The 24,213-nt window shown below is 34.5% G+C and overlaps 1 protein-coding gene across 4 annotated transcripts in view; it reads right to left on the bottom strand.

Annotated features, from left to right (window-relative positions):
* Positions 1-24,213, bottom strand: part of mxt (Eukaryotic translation initiation factor mextil) — a 69,733-nt gene that overhangs the window by 26,390 nt on the left and 19,130 nt on the right. For 3 of the 4 annotated variants that reach the window (XM_069842456.1, XM_069842455.1, XM_069842454.1), the window contains exons 6-11: positions 18,792-18,863; positions 11,739-11,799; positions 9,654-9,793; positions 9,126-9,253; positions 5,873-5,949; positions 3,978-4,351 (exon numbers count right to left, since the gene is read on the bottom strand). In XM_069842456.1, the coding sequence (XP_069698557.1) occupies positions 3,978-4,351; positions 5,873-5,949; positions 9,126-9,253; positions 9,654-9,793; positions 11,739-11,799; positions 18,792-18,863 (852 nt within the window). The remainder of the gene's footprint in view (positions 1-3,977; positions 4,352-5,872; positions 5,950-9,125; positions 9,254-9,653; positions 9,794-11,738; positions 11,800-18,791; positions 18,864-24,213) is intronic. The other variant, XM_069842457.1, reaches the window with a different exon arrangement.

Here is a 24,213-nt window from a genome sequence, read left to right as displayed (position 1 = left end):
GACTCAACAACAACTGCTGTCAGCTCACTTGCGTCTCCTATTTATCACTAGACCATAGTTTCGAGAAAGTACGATGCTCGAAATTTCTACTGATGCCGAGAAGATGGCACCTATCTAGACTTCTCTGGATTTCTCCCTTCAGTCACCAGCTGCTTTACTTCTCCCTCTCCCTTCGTCACGTCAGCGCCGCCTCGCGGCCCCTCTCTTCTGCCGGACGCACACGAAGTTCCCCGAAGCGCCAAGAATATTCGGCCTGCCGTCACAATATTATAGCAGACAAAAGTAAAGATTAATATTGTGCATGTGTGGTTCAAGGTATACCAGCCACTGTATACAAACGAAATTTCTGGTCATGTGAAGAAATCTGAAAAATTATTCAAATTGAAATTGGGGGGGGGGGGGAAAGATTACATATTCTTCGAAATTGCTCGTATTTCAATGAAAATACAATTGAAGAGTGTGATCATCCCGAAACTTGCTAACCCCATTTGGCTATTTTTATGACTTATTCATACACAGAGTGAACCGTAAGTAATGTCAATAATTTCAGGGGGGTTATTCTTTGGGATATTTCAAACAAAAAGTTTAATATAATTTTGCTTTTTTTTGTTTCCTTTTCGAGAAAAAAAATTGTATTATGTGAAACATTTCATTGCGTGTTTTGTGAAAACCATTGATATAATTCCCAATATACTCAGTCACTTTAAGAGAGAAGTGTATTATGACAAGAGATGATTGAAAGATTTTTAGTTTTGTCCTTTAAATGTGTAGAAACTTGATCTGAACAAATGTAACATTTTAAAATTCCTCTTAAGAACGAAAAGTTACATTTGTTCAGATCAAATTTCTGCACATTAAAGGGCAAAACTAAAATTCTTCCAATCATTTATTGTCATTTATAAAACAGTTATATTACCGGTTGTTCTGTATGGTTGTGAAACTTGGACTCTCACTTTGAGAGAGGAACAGAGATTAAGGGTATTTGAGAATAAAGTGCTTAGGAAAATATTTGGGGCTAAGAGGGATGAAGTTACAGGAGAATGGAGAAAGTTACACAACACAGAACTGCACGCAATGTATTCTTCACCTGACATAATTAGGAACATTAAATCCAGACGTTTGAGATGGCCAGGGAATGGAGCACGTATGGGCGAATCCAGAAATGCATATAGAGTGTTAGTTGGGAGGCCGGAAGGAAAAAGACCTTTAGGGAGGCCGAGACATAGATGGGAAGATAACATTAAAATGGATTTGAGGGAGGTGGGATAGGATGATAGAGACTGGATTAATCTTGCTCAGAGGGGGGACCAATGGCTGGCTTATATGAGGGCGGCAATGAAGCTCCAGGTTCCTTAAAAGCCAGTAAGTAAGTAAGTAATATACTGCTTTCTTAAACTGACCGACCATATTGGGAATTAAATCAATGGCTTTCCCAAAACACGCAATCAAATGTTTCACATAAAACAATTTTTATCTCGAAAAGGAGACAAAACCAAATAAAATTGTATTAAACTTCTTCCTTAGAAATCCCTCTGAAATTAATGACATTACTTACGGTTCACCCTGTATATGATTATGTTTGAGGCCTGTATCATTAAAATATAAACAAGTTTTCGTCCAAACCAACGCCAATCCTTGTCTGAAAGGTTGTGTTATTGTGCATGTCACTTGAAAACTCCCTCAGTCTGTAGATCGGTGAATACAGAAAGTAGCGCAGCCCTTTCATAAAAATGGACTGAATCCGTTTTGGGATAACCCTCTTCAATCATGGTAATATCCATTTACACCAATCACAATAATGAAAGTGGCTTCAAAAGGTTGCAATTCTCATGAAATGCAGAGAAAACTGAAAATAGGAGCAAAAAGCACACTCAATTCTATCGCATTTATTCCAATTGTGATTTTCATGCCCCTGGTTATAACTTAAAATAAAATGTGTGTGTTGTAAGTAGCTGGCTTGAAATTCCAGAAAAAAATTCCGGAAATTCAATTATTTATAATTTCAAAAATCATTACAGTTTTTAGAAATAAATTTAAAATTATAATAATGTTAAACAGCAAAATCTCTCATATCCGGCACCCAAATAACAGGCAATACCAAAACAACGGCACTTTGGCTAGGACAAAAAGAAAAAAAAACAGTCATTCATGCGAAAGGGAAGATTCAGACGAAGATGCGAGTGGTTTTCATGAATCGCACATGCCCCATGTCGTGTTTACTCTTTACATTGTTCACACGTGAAAACATAGACAAAAAAACCATTATGTCCCTGGGGTATATCAGGTAGCATTGGTAAGCTGTCACTTGGACCTTAATGCGCAGAGACGATATCTTTAAATTTACAACTTGAACTCACCCGTTTCGAAGGAGTATTGAATGAGTCTAAATAGGAAAGTGTGAAATTTTCTGTTCCTACAGCATGCAAAAATTTCATTCGAGTGATAGATGGTATCATGGCTATTACCGCTAAGTGCTGCTGTTGCACGATGGATTCCACGAAACGCAAGCGAAATATTCTTACACTCGAATCATCGAGCGTTACTTCATCATCTTCATATTTGCGACATTGGCTACACGTCATGCTCTTCATGTCACATGACTCACATGACCACCATTTAAAATTGTCATAAGGTTATGAAAACTTTTAGTATTTTTTACACTATTATGTATTACAATAATTATGAACTGATGAATGTACATTACCGTATTCAGTACTAAAAATATAGATTGTATGTATTTCAAAACTTTATTTTTAAATATCTATATGAATAGAGTAAAACCTCAATAAGATGCACCTGCTTATTACGCTATCTCGTGTAATACGCTTTTTTTGTCTGGTCCCTGCACATTTCATATATAATGCCTTTATAAAATACCGTTTGTTGCGCTTAAGTCCGCATAATATGCTGATTTTGTGGAATATTTTCGATGTAATTTTCAGAACTCTACTGTAACAGCAACGAAACATCTTGGTCATTGAACTCACTGGTACCATTAACCTGAAAAGTATTGGTATTCGACCCTTTACCTGCGCATTTAAACCTTCATACTTCATACCTCACCCTCTTGTTACGCTCACTTATTCAACTCCTTATCTGCGTGGTTAAAGCCTACATACAGTTACAATACCTCACCCTCTTGCTAACCCTCTCTCTCAAACAACATTCCTCACTCGGCTGGAAATTTTTGCTGGTCAATTTGTTGTCCTTTAGTGTATTGAAGTGTCTGTGAATGTGAGTACAATGAGTGTTAAATGAAAAGCGCTTTCTGTGTCGAAAAAATTGGAAATCTTAACGAAAGTACGATGAGAACAGTACTCTTACTCAGAAACAACTCTCTGATTCATTAGAAATCCCATCGTCACATTAAGAACGATAATAAAAATCGCGACTCAATCACTACAGCTGCAATGTCGGGAGGATGTAATTGCAGGAAACTGAAGTGTGGTAAACATGAGGACTTCGAGTACACGGACACGGCAAACAACTATAAATGACTTTTTTTCCCGAAAGAATTAAGTACAGTACATATTGTAAATGTCTTTGACGTACAGTACAGTAATTACATAATGGAGTAATACTGTATTACCTTTCATGAATCATGTATTTCAATAAAGAAAAATGCTAATAGATACTATATATAAGTCAAAATTAGTACATCTGTCTAATATGCGGTCCAGGTTAATAAGCGGTTTACACCCGGTCCCTTGAACAGCATCTTATCGGGGTTTTACTGTATTACTAAATTTCAACATGGAAAAAAATGTCTGTGTGGTACATTGTGTCTTTACATAACCTATAAACGTATTTTCCAATTATCCGGCAAAATCAGTTAACCGGCATTGACTTTGTCCCACAGTTGCCGGATACGAGAAATTCTACTGTACTATAAATCTGTTAGAAAAACTGATTTGAATTACTTTCTCTGGAAGACAGATCTCACTCAATGTATTTCTTGAGGTAGGTTTACTACCTACCAGAACTCTGTGTTTCCGTCTTAGTGGTGGCTAGCTCCTCCTTTTGCTGCTGACTGTTGGTGTGAGCAAAACACGCACGCCGGTTTCGAGCACTCAGGTCTGTGCTTCTGACAGACGCTTCAGCTTGTTGGAACGCTTCTTTTGAGGCATCCGGGAATAGTGGCTGTCTAACAACAGTTAACTGATTTCCAAGAGTATTATCAGGACAAGGGGTGGGAACAGAGGCAGTTTCCAAGATTACGGGTGCTTTGTAAGTCTCGTCACTCTCACTGGTAGCGTTACTATCCTGACTGTCCACCCGACTAGCAGCCGAAAACTTGCCAGGAGGAGTACTTGGAAGAGGTGTACAAGGCGTCTTCGGTTCATCCTCGTATCTGAAAATCAGAAGTAACAACTGTAGAGTCAAATACTCTGACCAAACAGTTTAACACGTCATATGGTCATGGTTTCTTGCAAGTTCCACATGTACAGTATTCATTTTTTTTCGTAATAATGATGAGCTGAGGGGGGAAAAAAACTCGAATTGTCATAATAGAGTGAAATTCATCCATAAATCAGATATTACAGAGTGTCCAGTCCAACCAATTTTTTTTTTCATTTTCCCAGATTTCCCTATTTTCTTGACAAAGTTATTTTTTCCCTAGCATTATAGTTTACAAAATGAAGTTGGACATGAAGTAGCTGCCATTAACTAATTCTGAGTTCTTGGCAATAAAGTCATTAACTGTCTTGCTCTCCAATATTTCTCACACACAGTGAGTTTAGATCTCGATGCTAAATATTTCCCCACGCTATCCCGAATGACAGACAAATTCACGCTACAGGAGAGTGACCATTTTCCGTGTCAAAGGGTGTACAATAAAATATTACAGTTGTAATACCATTTCTTCAATCGATCTCAAAAAGTATTTGTCAGTATCATTTCCAGAAATTATATTATTGGCAGCTGAATTATTTTAAAGGTTGACTGTGTATAAGGTGTCGCAACTGTCATTTGGGTTCACACTAACTTTTTTTCTTCTTCTCGCATGACTTTACAGCCAAAGACGGACCTTCGCCTCCTGTAGTGTCCTCATCCACTCTCCTCTATCTTTCACGAACAATGTCATCCTGTATCGAGTCCCACCATCTATTCCTAGCCCTTCCCCTTGTTCTTCTCCCTTCCGTCACATGAACTTTAGTCCACGAAATTATCTACTCTACAATTTCTTTACATGGATTCGGAACACCTCAAAATCTGTGCTTTAGTGGCTGATCATAACAATATCTTTGAAAAATACTGGAGTGCAAGAGGTCAAATGACTTTATTGTCAAATGCCTGGCATTAGAAAACAATAAAAACACAATTTCTTTAGTGTCACAAGCAGTTTTATGCAAGAGATTATATGAACATTAATGCAATTAACTCCTTGCACTCTATACATCCAATACTAGTCTCTCTCTATTAATAGGCACAGAAAATAACAAGAGTAAGAGGGGGAAAAAATTAAATCAAAAGGAAAGATACTTCATGCTTATGGAATAGCACTACATAGAAAAGATATCAACACTAAGAAGTCAGAAATCCTCATTTATTTCTGTTTTTAACCCATATTTAAATTATTTAGATTCTCTGTACTGGTATTTAATGTCCAGTTTGCTGATAAATTCGCAGTGTTCTGTAAAAAGAATTGATAAATACATAACTACACAAGATTTTTGATGCAGAATTTATAAGAAACTACGCTGAAAGTATGTACTTACTGATTAAGACATCTGACTAAGATATTTTGGTGTGGTAAATCTCGTGCGATCACAGCTTGTCAAACAATGTGATTGGGTTAAAATGAAAATAATGCATTCAGAGAGAAAGAATAAATAAATGATCACTTGGCATTAGATGCCTGGGTACTTACGTGGCATAAAAATCCCCAGCACCATAGTACTGTTCTGAATCGTGATTGAAATGTTCGTCCAAGACTAGTTTTGCTGTCTGCAAATAGAATATTTTCGTCAGTTTATTTTCTTTAAATATTATGTAAATGTTATAGATGACTACTTTGAATATAAGTTCTCCTAGAACAACCCCTCTTAGCAACAAACATTATAGTAATCGTAACAAAACAAAATAAGAAGAGAAGCAAATATCAACTGAAAACACTATCACAAATATCATCAATGTCATAAACCAGTATCAAATTGCAAGGATGGAAAACTCCGAAATTCTACAACTTTCAAATTACAAATATAACAGAGAGCTAAACTGCATTTCCTCGTACAATGACATAATATAATTTATTTATCTTAAAAATATTTCTTATTATGGCAGTTTAAAAACACTATAATATACTGTATTTACCCGTGTAACAGACATGTTTTTTTTTTTTTCGATTTTTATAACAAAAAGTTAGAGTGTGTCCTTTATGCAAGGAAGAAATTTGAGAGAAAAAAAAAGTGTTAATGGTATGCCAGTGCGAATGCTGAAATAATCGATACAATGTGTAATGCTATATTTTGGGCTGCAACTAATTTCTATATTGATTGCATTGCACTTAAGACGATCGATAGTTAGCAGCAAATGTATAAATATATGACGTGTAACAATGAATACAGCGACAATAAGACACACTTTATTGTTATTATTAACACTACCCTTATCTCATTCACTGATACCATGCACTGTCGTTTAAAAACTTGAATTTAAACATAAGCAGTGCATCCAATCTTATGACTGTCGATATTATTAAAATGATTTTTGTTTAAAATGAGATGCATCTATTACACAGGGAATTTTTTCTTTTTTTTTAAATTTTAACGCGAAAAATTGGAGTGCGTCCATTATGAGGGAGGTGGGTTGTCCATTAAGCAGACAAATACGGTAAATTATGTTAAAATTTCTTAAAATAGTACATTAATATTGATCAGTCTAAATATGTTTCGAGGCCATGCAACCCCATCATCAGAAGCTGTGTGTCTGTAATGATGGGAAGGCAAGGTCTCAAAATATTGATCATTTTTATGTATTTTAACATAATTTATATTGCAATGTTTTTAAAGTGTTGTAATAAGGAAGATTTTTAAGATAAAGAAATCATACTTTAAGTATTTTAAAACATTGTAAGAATCAAACTGACCATTAACAAATACGATATTTATTCGCATAATAGACATACTTTTTTCCATAATATTTGGATTAAATATTCAGGGTGCATATTATATGCGAAGAAAAAATTTTAGTGGAAAAAATCATAATTACCTGACATCCCACACGATAAGCACAGCTGGTTTCAATGTCAGGCATTCAAGTAATATTGAAAAAGATCTATTGTAAGACTTCAAGAGCATTAATTGTATATCGAAAACGTACAAGCAGCAATTATATAAAGTGCATAACATATGAAATGAATAAAAAAATGTAGCACAGTATAACCTAAATCTGAATACAAATAAAGCAAAAATTAAGTAAAATGTAATGCATACATTATGCAGGGACTTTTCTTCACCTACATATTACTGTAAAAAATTGGGAACGAAAATTGACAATTATTCAAGTGAACCTTTAATTATTAATATAGGTGTTCCCCAAGGCACAGTTCTAGGCCCTATTCTATTTTTAATATATATGAATGACTTATTAAAAATTGACTTACAACAATACAATGGTGTTCACTATTCTTATGCAGATGACACAGTTTTACTTTTTGGTGGAAAAACCTGGTATGGTGCACATAATAATTCAAATAATGGACTTAAATTAATAAAAAAATGGTTTGACATAAATTATCTTTCTATCAACGAAAATAAAACCATAATTATTCCATTCTCATTATCTGAAAAATGTAACAAACCTCCTACATCTATATTAAGTATTAAATTACTTAATTCTGATTGTTGTCCTATACAGTGTAAATGTCCGATTATTAAAGAGTCCTCTGAAGTTAAGTATTTAGGCATAATTTTCGATAATCATTTAAAATGGAAGCAACACATTAATTACCTTTGTAATAAATTACGTAAAATAGTATATTATTTTGTTTTATTGAGGAATTACTTGTCAATAAGTTTATTACGTAAAATATATTTAACTTTATTTCAATCGGTAATTATGTATGGAATTATAGGATGGGGTAGCTCATTTAAATCCAATTTTAATCCACTTTATTTATTACAAAAGAAAATAATTAAAATATGTCTTCATAAACCTATTGATTTTCCATCTCAAAATTTGTTTCTAGACTTTAATGTACTTAACGTAAGACAAATTTATTATATTGTATTAATAAAATTCATACATAAAAATCGAAAAAATTTTGAATTGTATTCTCATAGTTATGAAACAAAAGATATGAATTCTTTAAGATTGTTTGAACCAAATGCAACACTGTTACAGTATTTAATCATAGTAGTAATTTAGGCCCAAGAATATATAACAAATTTATATTTAAATATCCTAATCTTGTCAATTCAAATAGTTCTAGTATTAAATTTAAAAGGTTATGTATGGATTTTATAAAAATTGAAAAATTGTAAATTTAAATTTATATACTATAATTGCAAATTGTATTGTATAATAATTAATATTTCAATTCAGGAATCCGCCCCTGAGCACGAGTTCTACTCTTTCAGGAGCGAGCTAAAGTTTCTCTGTATATTTTATATTTTATGTTACGATTATTAGCAAAATAATAAAATTAATAAAAATAAATAAATAAATAAATTTATTATATAATGCTGTATATTACGCAAGTGAATACGGTAGTAAAAATATACACAATAATAATAATAATAATAATAATAATAATAATAATAATAATAATATCATCATCTCCCAAGTATTAGGCCTCAGTGGCCTGTTACAATCTCTGCCCATCTCTTCTTGGATTTTTTTAAATTCCTGCATCCTTTCGGGGTACCTGCAGGATTAATTTATTCTTTCCTGATCCATTCTGTCAACATGTATCTTTTCAGTTACTTCCACAATTTTGAAACAATCACATAATTGTAGTTCTAAAGTTCGAGTAAATTTCATAAAATGTTTCCCTTATATATGTGTACTTATGATATACTAGTATTTCAGCATATACATGCTTCAAATAATTTATTTCTTTATGTATTTTATACTTAAATTAAGAAATGGGAAAGCAAAAAATATATATTACTACTACATACCCTCACGAGATCCAAATTGGTACCAGTTATTTTAATAGACTGATTTCCGACTGTAACAGTGTACTTATACTCTCCTAGACTAGCGTCATTTGTTGAAAAGCTATGAAGCAGTGCAGACCGACGAACACCTGAAACAAATCCATGACCTCCTGTATCTACCTGCACTCATTGTAAGATGCTACTGCATTACAACCTCGCAAATTTCAAGCCCAATAATTAACAATTGGAGACAGCAACAACCAAATTTCTTGGCTTACAAATCGATAATAATTAAAGTAATGACCCCCAAACTAAATTCAGCACGTTTTGCCATTACATCTACGCAAGAGATAGTAAATATCAATACCTTCAAAACATTATACTTTGCATACTTCCACTCGATAATGAGTTTTGGAATAATATTCTGGGGAAATTCCACAGATAGTAACAGTATATCCCTACTAAGTGGTCTCATTTTCAAAATGTTTGAGAGACACTAATGTGTCATGAATTTGGTACATGCCAAAGACAAACACATTAAATCTTTACCAGGAAATCGATTGCTCTCATCTGAAGCACTGCTGTTCAAACTACTACTAGAACCACCCATACGTTCCTTGTCAGGCTGCTCTAGGCGCACCGGGGAAGCATTTCGTCGAATAGTGTCTTCGATCAGCTGCTTTGCATGGCTGCAACACAGGAAAGCATCAATTACACAATGTTCCAAGGCAAATGGTGATATGTCAATTTTTGGTGAAAATGAGATTTTTCAGTACGTTGTTTATCATAATGGTATCTTTATTGTGGCAAAAGATCACATCCATATCTCTATTATTTTTCTCTCTAACCCGCTGTTATGAAACATGATTCCTACAATTTTATACAGCTGTTAAAATTTTTAAATGTTTGCTCCTAAAAAACTGCAAGAAATGATACATTACATTTTGTCTTGAAGCCATAGAAGTATCAGTCTTTTACACTAAAATTCAGGCACAGATGAAGCCCTTGGGGGGAGGGGGGGGATTTAATTTCGAGATTATTAAAATTACTAATACGACTATATAATACTGTACAACAAAAGTTCCGGCAGGTTGCTATAATTTATTATTATTTTTTTCAATCTGACGGTACTTACAGCAGTTCCTAATACAGGAGTAATCAAATTCTGAAGGAAAATAGTTTTTTTTTTATTTTTATGGGGACCAGAACCTTGAAAAATAATGAAAACTTTCATTTTTGGTGTTTTTACTACATTATATTATCTTAAATTTATTTTTCTCAACGGTATATGGAACAAATTCACTACTCACTTCCAAAGAGTTAAACAAATTTCTTTTGTAAAATTCCACCATATGCAGCTGGGTTGTACTATACTTTTTTTTTTTAAAGATGCGACATGACAGGAGCGTTGCGATCAGAAAAACAACTGAATGTCACATAGCGTGGTAGGTCTGTTGCTATGGTAACAACGGTTGAGTTGCCAAACTTACAGTTTCCATATGGCGGGTGCTTAATAGCTCTCTTGGCTACATTTATTGTGCACACAATGTTAGCATTGGCACGTTTCGTCTTTGATTCTCTGTCGATTTTTGTATTGTTTTCTTACCTTCGCGTCAATTGTCAATGAATGTTTTAACGTCAGCCATCTTAACGACAATTGCTAGCTACCATCAGCTGGCAGTGTGGTAGTCCATATTGGCAACATGGCACTGTAGTTCCAAGCTCGGCTGCATAACTGTCATGTCCCATCTTTCAAAAAAACAAGTATAAACATTTTGAAGATCATTTTCCAGAAGTTTATATTTTCTGTACAAAATATATCTTTTCTTAGTTCCTACTCATCAAAATAACTTTGAACTTTCAAGGAACATTTTATGAATTTTAAATTTACAAAGGAGTTAGCCCTAAGAATGCAGCAAAAAATAATATACGAAATTGGATTATATTGGGGGGGGGGGGGGGGGTAGCATAACTTGGAAATTTTTCCATAAACCCCTTGTTAAATTGACGCTAAAAGTGCCAGGAATAAGCTGTAAAAATTCCATTACTGTACTCCTAATACAGTAAAATATCGTTATAATGAATGCCAGTATAACAAAATATTCAGTATTACGAAATTATTTTCTGTTTCCGCCTTCTACTCATATAATTTAATGTTAAAATATTTTAATTTAACGGATTTCGTTTTTACGAGAAAATCAGCACAACAAAATAAAAATGTCACTCCCTTGTAAAAAAAAAAAAAAAACTACTTTTTAACGACTTTGAAATATAGGTTATAATTCATTAGCAAGTGGGGATATATTTTATGTTATAATAATAATATTGCAATTGCATAGTGGTCACATGGTTATTAAATATCTAGCTGAAGTAGCATTTACTATGAAGAACATGTCTCTGAAGTTTGTGTTAGTTACAGTGTACTTTAAGTAGAACACAATTTTTTTTAGAAAAAAAACACATTTCAATATAACGAAGTAAATTCAAAGGTCCCTAGGATTTCGTTATACTTGTATTTTACTATAGTTTCTGAGAGAAGGTACATTAAAATCCACTCATTCACAGAGGATTGTTCGGGTTCCCTTAAATGGTTGTTCACAAACACTGTATAAACTGTGATAATGCATTACTCACTTTATTTTTTCTTCGCTTGGACCAGTTATTTGTACCAGTCGTTCCTTTGCTCCTGGGTTTACTGAAATGAAGCAGACGAAATGCAGTGTCTTAGTTATGTGTGTACAGGAGGGAAAGCTGTCATACTGATTAATTTCAAGAATCCTAACAGCTTCATCTCAAATTCAATTTTGCTAGAAGTGTGCAAGGTCATTTTAATACTAAAGCATGCAGTTTTATCAGCAAAGGACCTGAAATTGAAAGCCACATACATGTTTTCGAACAAATATACATAAAATGGTTAGGTATGTGTATTAGAACAAATTCAATGCAGTGTCAAAAGAATTTAAGTGCATGCCATTCAATTATTACACGAGAGAAACAAACAATAAAACTAAGTGTTATAGTTAAGCACTATTACTCTTATTCATATTAACAAGAATTTTAATGTCAGGAATATGTATGTACTATTAGAGCAGAATTAGCGTTTCTTTCGACTTCTGATAGCTCGCTATGTGCATGGTTTATTAGTTGTTGTCATGGCAACCAAGGTTAACCTTGGAAGTAGCCAATCACCATTTGACACTCAAGCTTGTGTGCAATGCTGCCATATTATCGAACATATCACTAACTGGCTTCTTGCAGTAGTAACAAGTTGGCAACATTTCCGTGACAGCAGACCTGTAAGTCATGCAGCCAGCGAGCTGTCAGAAGTCGAAAGAAATGTTATTTCTACTATACAAATGTGAAGGTAACTTTTACATAGAAATGTAAGTCTGTAAATGGGGAAAAAAATCATTCATGATGTAGGAGCAAAATTGTAAGCATCAGTCTATTACTAGTAACAATATTATAATTACAGACAGAATTCAAGTTAAATTTTTTTAAGAGACTAAATGAATCACTAATTTTATAAACAACACAAGTCCGCTTACCATTTTTCAGGCTACTGTAACAGGTGCTTTTTGGAACAAAGTGCACATTTGCGTGCAAATCATCATCAGTTTGATATTTTTCTACAGAAAAGTCAGTGTTCATTTTAGAAACAACATAAGTCCAGCAACCATTAGTACATGTTGTCTAACATATGAGGACATGGGCAAAGAGAAAATGCAGTACTGCACAGTTATCAGTCACATAACTCATGCAAGCCAGCAAGCCACGCTGTGCTCACTCAGTAGCTCAGTAATCTCACTGATTCTGTTTTAACATGTATTCAGTTGAAAAGTGTGTGTTTATACAATACTTTAGCTAAATGTAAAAGTTGGAGAAGATATCAAAGATGCTTTCATAGAACATTTCAAAATTCCCTGATACCCAGCAGGTCTATGATTTACAAATCAGTAGCAAAATTTCGTGCAGTGGGATCACTGCTGAAAAGGAAGAAAATTTCCTAACTCAAATACCCATTACGTTGTCCTCCACTTTGTGTTAGACCTATCTTTCTGTATTGTATTTTCTTATTTCAAATTCACATTAAGGTGATGCACTACTGAAATTTCTAAAATCCACAATTTTTTTAGCTAAAAAAAAGTGGAAAATTTTACCGAATATGCATATGAATAACATAATCACATAATGTAAATTTAAATCTTTTCTCATAAACATTTTAAAAAAAACTAAACTTATTTTGTTGTTTTTTAAATTTTCTCAATTTCTAAAAAAAAAATTATAATTTTCTTTAAATCTAATTTTTTTCTTAAAGGTAACACTGCATATTGTGCAGTGTGCAATGCTCTACTCTAATTTGTTCATTTGTAAAAAAAAATATATATATATATTTTTTTATCCATTGCCACCAGGTTGTCTTTTCGACATTTCTGGTCTTCTCTCCTGGCCGTGGCTTAGTTGTAACCCACTTCTGAGGTTGGGGCGCCTGGAAGGTGGAGTTACATTACCCCGATGATGTGATAGGATGATTATGATAATGTGGTGCCAGGAGAGGTCTTAAATCTAAACTTAACCTAAATTCCAGACCATGGACGAACACAGGAAAAATTCCTGTGCTCTAACCGGGAATCGAACCCGGGACCTCATGAACTACAGCCAGAAGCTCTGACCACTAGACCATGAGGCTGGCCATATATATATATATATATATATATATATATATATATATATATATACATACATATATATATACATGCATACATACATATAATTTCATCAATGTTCGAACATTAATAAAAAAAATTGTATTGTTTTACATATAATTTGCTAGCAATAAAACTATGCTGAATACAGTAATAAAAAAATTGTATTGTTTTATATATAATTTGCTAGCAATAAAACTATGCTGAATACAGCCAATCAAATCCTCTATTTCACAACAGATATTAATGAATAAGTAAGCCAAGTTTCATCACTCTAGCACACAAGAGAGGAACGAGACGAAACTAAATAAATATTTCTGTAGTTACTGACAATTAAGTTATTTTATAAGAATGTAAAAATGGTCTGCAAACAATAGCACATCACCTGAATTACCCAAAAATATGTGATAAGTACAATCTTAAATACCTTACAACATGACGAAATGTATGGCTTCTGAGGCAAATGTCTGGTATATACCTAATAGTCACAAACTGTGGACAACAAATTTAGCAACTATCACGTAATTCGACAATAACATTGCAAAAATTAAATTATGTAATGATTACACCTGGTTTAACATACGAAAGCAAAACATAAGGCACTGATAAGGAAATATTTACAACGAATACAGACTGAAAAGATGACATTTCTAAGGAATTGCACACAATGGAAGTTGAGAAACAAAGATATAAGGAACAAACTGAACATATCCTGCACAGAAAACAGGATACAAGAAAATACAGGCAAATGGTTATAACATACAGAAACATGATGTTCGAACACTGTTAACAGTTAATGTACGTACAACAATTTGTAGAAGACATATAGGCAGGTCCGGAAAAAAGAGGCCCAAACAAAAATGGAATAGATCTCAAGTCTATTCGACAAAGTGAAAAATAAAGTTTTAAAACATAATTTTTAAATGCTTAACTCCCTTACAGTCTTTATAGGTTGAGTACTGAAGTTAAATATGAGATGTTATGCACATGTATTTGAATTTATCTACAATAATGCCATATATATAAATAAATATAAAGTACAATTTAGATATCTGTAGTTAATAATGTGCTCCATTTCAATCCTTCAAATCCAATGAACTCTAATGACATTTGCACTCAATTTTAATTCTGCCATAACAAGATTCTTTTTAGGAAGCAAAATGTAAACATACTTCATAATACTAGCATTTTGTGATGGCATGTAAGCCATTATCTTCATGCTTTGGACACTAAAACAGCAAGACAAAAGAAGCACAAAAGAGAAGACTTCCTGCAATATAAAATAAAGCAGGAATACAGACCAATGCTCTGTAATAGTTTCCTTATCTTCAATTGTATCCAATCACAGAAGCAAGCTGAAAAGATTGTCAGTACTCCATTAATCTTTATCAAATAACATGAGTTCAGTTGGCAATGCAGAGTTGGGTGTTCAAGCATCCATGAAAGTAAAATGAAATTGTGAAAGATGAATTTCTTTCCAGGAAAGAGGAATCAAGGTTTTACAGAAAAGAAAAAACTAAACAGAGCATACATACAAACACTTATATTAATCCAATTGCAGCAAAAAGCCATTCGGATAAAGGAATGGATTATAATCACACTTCTTAAACCTAGGAAGCCTTTAGTATTTGTCTGTTAAAGCAGACGAGAATTTTAAGCAATTTCAAGATAAAATTAACACATAGTAAACATTACAATTTTCTTACTTTCTGCACTCTTTGATTTAATTGCGTGTTTAAAATTCTGATAGTGATTATTTTTAAAACTATAACAATAATGAATTACTAAGATTACACAGGATTTATGTAAATCCAAAATTGAGTTCTGAAACAAGTTCTAAGAAGATAGGCAAAGACTGGTAGCCAAAGAAACTGAACTTCTTAAATCATTAGCAGGTTTTAGACATAGGAAATTCAATGAATAGAACATAATTATGGTATGTTAAGAACAGGGAATAGAAAGTTACCCAGCAGTGACTATAGACCATATTTATTTAGTTCAACTTTTTTTATATTTAATATACTGCATATAATAGTTTTCAATGTATTTGATTGTATTTAATATGTATTTTTGTAATAAAAAAAAAAAGTAATTTAAAGATGACGATGATGGTTGAGGCAAAAGAAAGGATAAATAAGCTGAAAGGTGAGTTGTGTCCTCGCAAAAGGCTTCAGGGCTGTACACACAATATATAGTATGTTAACTAATATATGAGGAATCTTAGGAGAATGGATAGAAGACATAAAAACAAGCAAGACAGTTCATGTAAATATACAGTCAATTTTGCTTTGTTTTTTAAGTACAGATATTTTCTAGTTAATATATATTTGCTTATTACTTAATTTTCACATCTTTGTTTACAAAGTCCATGAATAATTTTAAAGATAGTGCTCAAAATGGCCATCATATAGGTTTCTAAGTGCCACATCAGTAATGATCATTTAACGACTTCCTAGGTAGAAGCATACAGATTCTGAGACTGGAGTAACACAGAAGTTATTTGGTATTCCGCCCACAAAATAAAACTCCTGTAATTTCTGTGTAGTGTCCATACAAAATTCACAGTTAGCATTCATGCTTGACTTCATCCTCCTAATTGTCTCATAACAGAAAGCAATAATGTAGCATTAACATGTTGCATTTGAAAATGTCAACACTTTACTGGCACATTTTAAGATCTATATTTAATTTTATAAAACCTAAATCAGGGATGGCTTTTTATGTGGCCTACCTTTGTTCTTGTAGAAACTGATAATTGTGTATTTAACCCCTCAACCCAGTGCTAAGTGCTGAAGCAGTATTTAAGTCCCCTAGTAGAATTAAATTTACATGACGTCACTTTTACTTCTATTTTCGAAATGGTTAAACATAATACAACCATGACAGTAAAAAACAGACTCCATACAATACACTCGAAAAAAAAAACCATATGAAACTATCACAAATAGATTAAAAACTGTGGCCAGTTTTATGCTATCGTGCATGATGTGTAAAACCGCCACAAAACTACCCTAGAGAGCTGCGTACATGCATACAGCAAACCAACCTGTTTATTTCTTGAACACTACTGTTTCAGCATGTCTCAAGAGCGAAACCTGGCATGACTGTACTCAGGACAATCAGCTCATCCTTTTTATTGTAATAATTATTACACATGGAACTATTTTCGGAACTTACTCTTGAGGAATGTCGAAGGAGGTTGCTTAAAGTTGCATTTCTACAGATTTCACAAATGCCTGACATCCAGTCCCAATCAGGCATGTCAGTCAAGGACATCCTGAGAAAGTCATTCATCCTTTATGTAGCGTAATCTTCCTTGTTCACTTACAATACAGCTCAGTCGTGTTCTGAGTTTAATTAAAAAAAGTGCGAAATGCTTTTGAAACATCGTAAAGTTGACAGTGAATGCAGATAGTTTGATGAAAAGATGTTATGTTTTATTTAACGACACTCACAACTGCCGAGGTTATATCAGCATTGCCAGTGTGCCGGAATTTTGTCCCGCAAGAGTTCTTTTACATGCCAGTAAATCTAGTGACATGAGCCTCTTGCATTTAAGCACACTTAAATGCCATCGACCTGGGCCGGGATCGAACTCGCAACCTCGGGTACAGAAGGCCAGCGCTATACCAACTGCACCACCCAGGCAGACTAGTTTAATGAATCTTGGCTCGGTGACTACAAGGGTGATTAAAGAAGTAAGGAATCAAAAGCTCTTATGTGTGACATATTCCCCCACTTGTTCGAATTTTCCACCAGGGCCATAACAGCAGACACAGCTTTACATGCAGCCAATAGATAGTGCATATATTCTGGCAGACACTCTCAATATCAGTTATAAGATGGCTGCATGCACAGAAACACGGTCAAATGTGGAAGTGCTTAGTGTGATCCGGTCTTTGTATCTGAAGGGCACCTCACTAGCAGAGATTCATCATCAACTTGTTGAAGTGTATGGTACGAATGTCATGTCATGGAAACAAGTGTGGGTTTGGGAGTTCCGGTGGGGGGTACTGGACCATCCTCCCTACAGCCCCCACCTGGTAACCTGTGATTTCCATCTTTTCGAACCAATGAAACAAGTGTTTGGATGAGCATCGAAGCTGCATAAAAGAAATCTACATCAAGTACCTGAAGCCATGTCATGACAGCTTGCTGAACAGTCATATTGGTGTTGAAACACCACCCAGATGGTTCTGTGGTCTGCTGCTGCAGCCCTGACGGAAAAGTCGAACAAGAGGAGGAATATATCACCCGTGAGAGCCCTGGTTACCTTACTTTTTTAATCACCCTCATATTTTGTGGAAGAGCATGGAAATAAGTGATATGTATTATTTACAGTGATGTTACAGCAGTTATGAAGGGATATAACATTAAAAGATGTTACCAGACGAAAAAATACAGTGGGTACATGAATGTATTGTGAAGTCAAAAGAACTGTGCTCAAAATTCACTACTCACCAGTAATTTTTACTTCCAGATAGAAGTTTGAAGCAAAAAATATGCTACAAAAATTAGCAATGAGGTTTGAAACTTCATGCTCAACACGAGAGTTTTGTTGAGAGTAAGTTTGTTAAGAAATGCATTGTTTCTGTTGTGAAAATGTTGTATCCTGATGAAGTTGACTTGTTTCTTTTAATATCTTTATCTTTTCCTATTCACTGAAAATTATTTTTATTTGTATTTCGAGAAATATGTTTACTATAACCTGTGGCCCATGATCAATGTATACTTTAGTTACTGGCCCTCGAAATACAACAATTTGGGCACCCTGGATCTAAATGATGCAAAGTAAATACCTAAGTAAGCACCCAATCCTTAACAAGCAGAGTTGGGACACAAGTACATAAATGAGCCTACTTGATAGCCAGACTATGAACTTTGGCCGGACACTGCACAGTCTGTTAGTTCATTCAGTTCATTAGTTCATGCTGCAGCACGCAGAGTGAATGATCAGTCAGCTGGTTCATTTGGGATTTACCTCGCTGAAATGAAATGATGGTCTCGCTCAGCTCCTCTATCATGTGGACGCGTCGTCCCTTGATGCCCATCACTACACCACAGCAAAAACAAGTCAACGTACACTTCTTACATCTACTCAACAACAAATGTACAGTAGAACTTCCTTTAATGTCATTTTAATATTGTTTTATACTACCCATCATCTGCTGCTTGTTACCATTAAATTTAAATGTCTTTTTTGCCAGATCACATACCAGTCCATTCCTGATAGATCACTATAAACCACATGATCTGGAGCATCACAAGTCAGAGCCAGAGGGTTCCTGGAATGTTATAAATCACGTGGCAGGGCTCAAATTTGAGGGAAACACAACTGAAACAGTGGATCATACAGGGCTGGCCATTGGGTACAAGTGGATTTTAGAGGCCGTAGAATGAAAAACAACTATTGACGAATATAATATTGTTTCTCTAAATGCTGTTTATTTCACGACACTTTATCAACTGAGGTGATTATCAAGCATCTAAGTGAAATGAAAGTGATAATGCTAGCAAAATGAGTCCAAAGTCCAATGTCTAAAGTTGCCGAGCATTTGCTCTTAATGGGTTGAGAAAAATCCCGTGGTCAATCCTTCACATATCAATCAAATCTGTGAATGTCACTATTATTATGTAGGTAGTGAAGTAATTTTATTTTATACAAAGTTTAAAGACAACGTGGTGGCATCGGACCAAAAAATAAAAACCATTAGGTTCCTCACAGCACATACATCATAATAAACACAATAAATGTAATAAATTAAATAAGTCTCATTAATTTAATCAATGTGACTAATACATAAGTATAATAAGTATAAATGTAGTAATTATACACCTGGTAGTAGCCCTTTAATGCACCTCATTAAAGTACACCTATTCATTATAATTCAGTTGTTCAGCCAATGAGAAATCACCATTGTACCATTATAAAACCGCAAGTATCAATTATTCTCGGTTATGCAATCGAAAGACAATTAGCGAAAAGTCATGGAGGCTGGAAATCCAATACTGTCGCAGAAGGTTATGTTCTGTTACTATAATAATTAGCATTAATTGTAAATAATATTCAAATAAATTCAATTTGTCATCTCGTTTTTCAATTCTAAATCAATTTCCAGGTTATATCAAGCCTAATGTTCATGTTATTCTCTAGATTATATCAAGGTCAATGACATTCGTGCTTCGGAAAAAATCAATACTTTCGCGTCTGTGGACATCTCACAATTCAGATCAGTTCCACTCCTCACTTACATAACCATAACATGAATACTTATGAATAATTTCAAGTTAGAAATAGGGTCGAGCATAAAAAGTCGTATGAAACTTGCCTATAATGGTAATTAAGACACTCGTATGAAAATTATGAAACTCGCTTGCGCTCGTTTCACAAACGAACATACTCGCGTCTTAATTACTACCATTATAAGCTCGTTGCATAATGTACTATTCTTGTAGGACATTATTTTCTTAAAAGTTACGACCTTTAAGAAAATATGCTAATAAAAGAAACTGGCTAAATTTTCAGAAAGAACTGTCAACATTATAAAGCATGAATTCTTATGTTTATTAAAACTATGTATGTGCTATAAAGAACCTAAAGTTTTTCTTTTTTTTGATCCGATGCCACCATGGTGTCTTTAGACATTCTGGTCTTCTTCTGGCAGTGGCTTATGTGTAACCCACGACTAAGATTGGGATACCTGGAAGGTGGAGTTACATTATCCCAATGATATGACTATAATAATTCAGCACCAGGAGAGGTCTTCAACTTAGACTTAACCTAAATTTCAGACCATGGACAAACACAGGAACATGTGCTCTGACTGGGAATCGAAACCGGGACCTCATGAACTTGTCCAGAAACTCTGGCCACTAGACCGTAAGGCTGATCTAGGAATCTAGTGTATTAAATATACTCCATTAGTACAATCAATGTGACTCTAACAAAATGTAATGTTTGTTCTAATTACCATTTGTAAATAACCGGTTTGAAAACAGGTTTATATCGTTTTATTGTGATATCAGAAACACAGCAGTTTTCAGGAACGAATTAATGACCCTAATCGAAGTTCTATTGTACCACATTATCTTAAATAATATGAATTACTGTGTGTCAGCAGAACTCGAGCCAGCTCAGTGCTACCAGCATCTAAAATTTAATTAAAAGCTGAAAAGAATTCATCCTACAATCTATCACACTAGTGTGCACAAAGCAGAATTACAGCCTAATGAAGATGTACAGATACAGCTTCCTTATGCTTGAGTGGCACATTAGAAAAGGGTGCACATTACCCGACAGCAATAATTGTGACCTCAAGATTCCAACCTCATGTGCAGCACTCCTCAATGAAGTGCCAATCAAGAATATACTGCTTATAATAACAGTTGTGTGATAAGCAAAGCATTAGCAAATCCAAACCTGTACTTAATCAGTATACAGTCCATGAAACGGCAAAATGTTGTAACCCTCGCTTTTTGTTAAGTAGGTTTCAGGTTTCTTTTTTCAGATTCTTATTCTTTGGCTTAGAGAGGAAAAAAAAAACGCACGCAAGCACGCGCGCGCACACACACACACACACACACACACCCATGCACACTTTCTCCCCATGGGCAAGTCTTCCACTGCAAACACAGCTTTCTCCAATCCTTCCTATTTTCTGCCTTTCTCTTAGTCTCTGCATATCAGGGGCGTATTTTGCGGGCTACCGTCGGTAGCCCAAGGAAATTACAAAAGAAAAAGTTTATAATATAACATAATGTAATAATTTTGTATTATTAGTTTTACCATAGTAATTAAAATTAAAGTAATTGTTAGATATATTTTGTGTAATAATAGGGTCAGCGGTAGCCCAAACCCTTTAACCAGTATACGCCTCTGCTGCATATGATCCACATATCTTAATGTCGTCTATCATCTGATATCTTCTTCTGCTCTGAGCTTTCTTCTGTTCACCATTCCTTACAGTACATCCTTCAGACTTCAACAAACAAAATTTGATAACACAATCTCAAGGGAAAAAATGCAACTCTCTGCATCATAATCCACAGTTAATTCCCGATTTACCACGAAAATCGTCTGTAGCTGCATTTAGATTGGTAACAGACCATGATTGTTTGGCCAAACACCTGCATAGAATTGGAATATATCAGTCCCCTAACTGCCCATTGTGCAACTCAAACCAAGAAATGGATTCGGAACACCTCAAAATCTGTGCTTCAGTGGCTAGCCATTATAATATCTTTGAAAAATATTGGAGTGCAAGAGGTCAAATGACTTTATTGTCAAAGGCCTGGCATTAGAAAACAACAACAGTACATCCTTCAGTACGCAGTTTCCTCTCAGCCTGTGACCCAACCAATTCCTTTTTCTCTTCGTGATCAGTTTCAGCATCATTCTTTCTTCATCCACTCTTTCCAACACAGCTTCGTTTCTTATTCTGTCTGTTCATTTCACACGCTCCATTCTTCTCCATATCCACATTTCAAATGCTTCTATTCCTTTCTCTTCACTTCGTCGTAATGTCCATGTTTCTCCCCTATACAATGCTACACTCCACACAAAGCATTTCACTAGTCTCTTCCTTAGTTCGTTCTCCAGAAGTCCGCAGAAAATGCTCCTTTTTCTATTAAAAGCTTTCTTCGCCATTGCAATCCTCCTTTTGACTTCCTGGCAGCAGCTCATGTTACTGCTTATGGTACACCCCAAGTATTTGAAGCTGTCCACTTGCTCTACTGCCTCATTTAGAATTCGCAAGTTTACCTTCTTTATTTTTCTTGTGACAACCATGGTCTTCGTCTTGTTTGCATTTATCTCCATCCCATACTGTTCACAGCTGTCATTTAGCTCCAGTTACTTCATATATATGAAGCTTGAATAAATAATCTTTGCTGTCCTAGGAATTGGTTTATTAGGCTTGTATTTTTGTAGTCTGAGTAATTCTGATGCAATAAATTAGTCCAGCACTGTAGCATCATGGTCTAAGGTATCATGCCTTCAATTGTATTGCAGAATGAGTCATGGTTTCGGTTCTTCATGGGTGAAGAAATTTTCTCATGAAATTTCGGCCAGTGTATGGGACTGGTGTCACCCAGCATCGTGATGAATTTGGGGAGCTATGGTAGGTAGCAAAATCCAGCTCCATGACTCAGCTATCAACAGCTAGGGGGGGAGGGGTCATTGTGTTAATCACATGAGAGCCCTATATTGGTTTGATAATAGTTCACCTCTGCTGAGGCATGTGGAAGTGAGGCCAGCAGTCCTTGTCGGTTTTGGCCCTCTATGGGCTGTCACATCCAGGATTATTGAATAAATGATAAAATGGGCTAGACTGGCATACACTTCACCTGTACCCTGAAATATTTTGCTCCTATTAATTGCATCACAGAATGAAGTGTTCTGGAAAAATATTGTAGTAAACCTAGTGTTCGTTACGTCATCATATAATCCGCATTTTGCTCTATTTCACTTTTAACTGTCTGGTTAAACAAAGGATAAAAAATTCAAGGACAGTGCTTCTCCAATACTGATGCTGCTCTTTCGTTGTAATTGCTGCATTGTGTAGTGTCAGTAGAAATAGCAACAGCAAGATGGTGTGACAAAATGAGTGAGGAGTCACCATGCTGCTGTCTTCCAGTTGAGGAAAAAATTCAATTGATAACAGCCCAAACGAATCAAAGCCTGAGCTCAGCCTCAGTTCCTTATCCCTGAGCTATGCTGGTGGTTTGATGCTCCAATGGAAGTACAAATGACTGAAGATTTAGACTTGAGTGCTGCAAAATTGTATAAGAACATGGGGACGAATTTGTGGAAAAATAACATTAAGTGAACAAATAAAAGCATAATAACATGTAAATTTCACTTCCGCATTATTAAAAAAGAAGTCATTATTTTCAGGAACCCTGTGCTGTGCAAACAATTTCGTATAACCCTTATTTATATTGCACACAAAATAATCAAGAAAATTCTTTCATAATATTCAAGTATTTTCGGTGAATTTTTTGAATGAAAAACGCGATTAAAAATTTATTTTTCCTTCTTGAAACAAATGCTTACGAAAAATCCCTTTTGTCACAATTTCAGGTTTCCACTAGAAACATACCTAATTCTGGAAATTTAACACTAAATCAGTGCTATCCAACACTACATTCTACATCTAATATAATGCTTTTTATAAGCTTTAAAATGTGTAACATGCACCGTAAGGCTTCATTTTAGGAACATATAGATTAAGCTAGCAATACACTACGAATGTTTAACTAAAGCATTTCTAGCTTTGTAATTAAACTACCATTGAATGGCATGCACAAAAAGAAGACTATATACTGACACACATTGTGACTCATAAAACAGATATTTAAAGGACAATCATTTTTTATCATTTCATTGTCTTCATTAAGGAAAA

The sequence above is a fragment of the Periplaneta americana genome, chromosome 12 (assembly GCF_040183065.1).
Source record: "Periplaneta americana isolate PAMFEO1 chromosome 12, P.americana_PAMFEO1_priV1, whole genome shotgun sequence".
NCBI classification, from domain to species: Eukaryota; Metazoa; Arthropoda; class Insecta; order Blattodea; family Blattidae; genus Periplaneta; species Periplaneta americana.
Note: the sequence above shows the minus strand (reverse complement) of the source record. Positions and strands in the feature narration are given on the sequence as shown.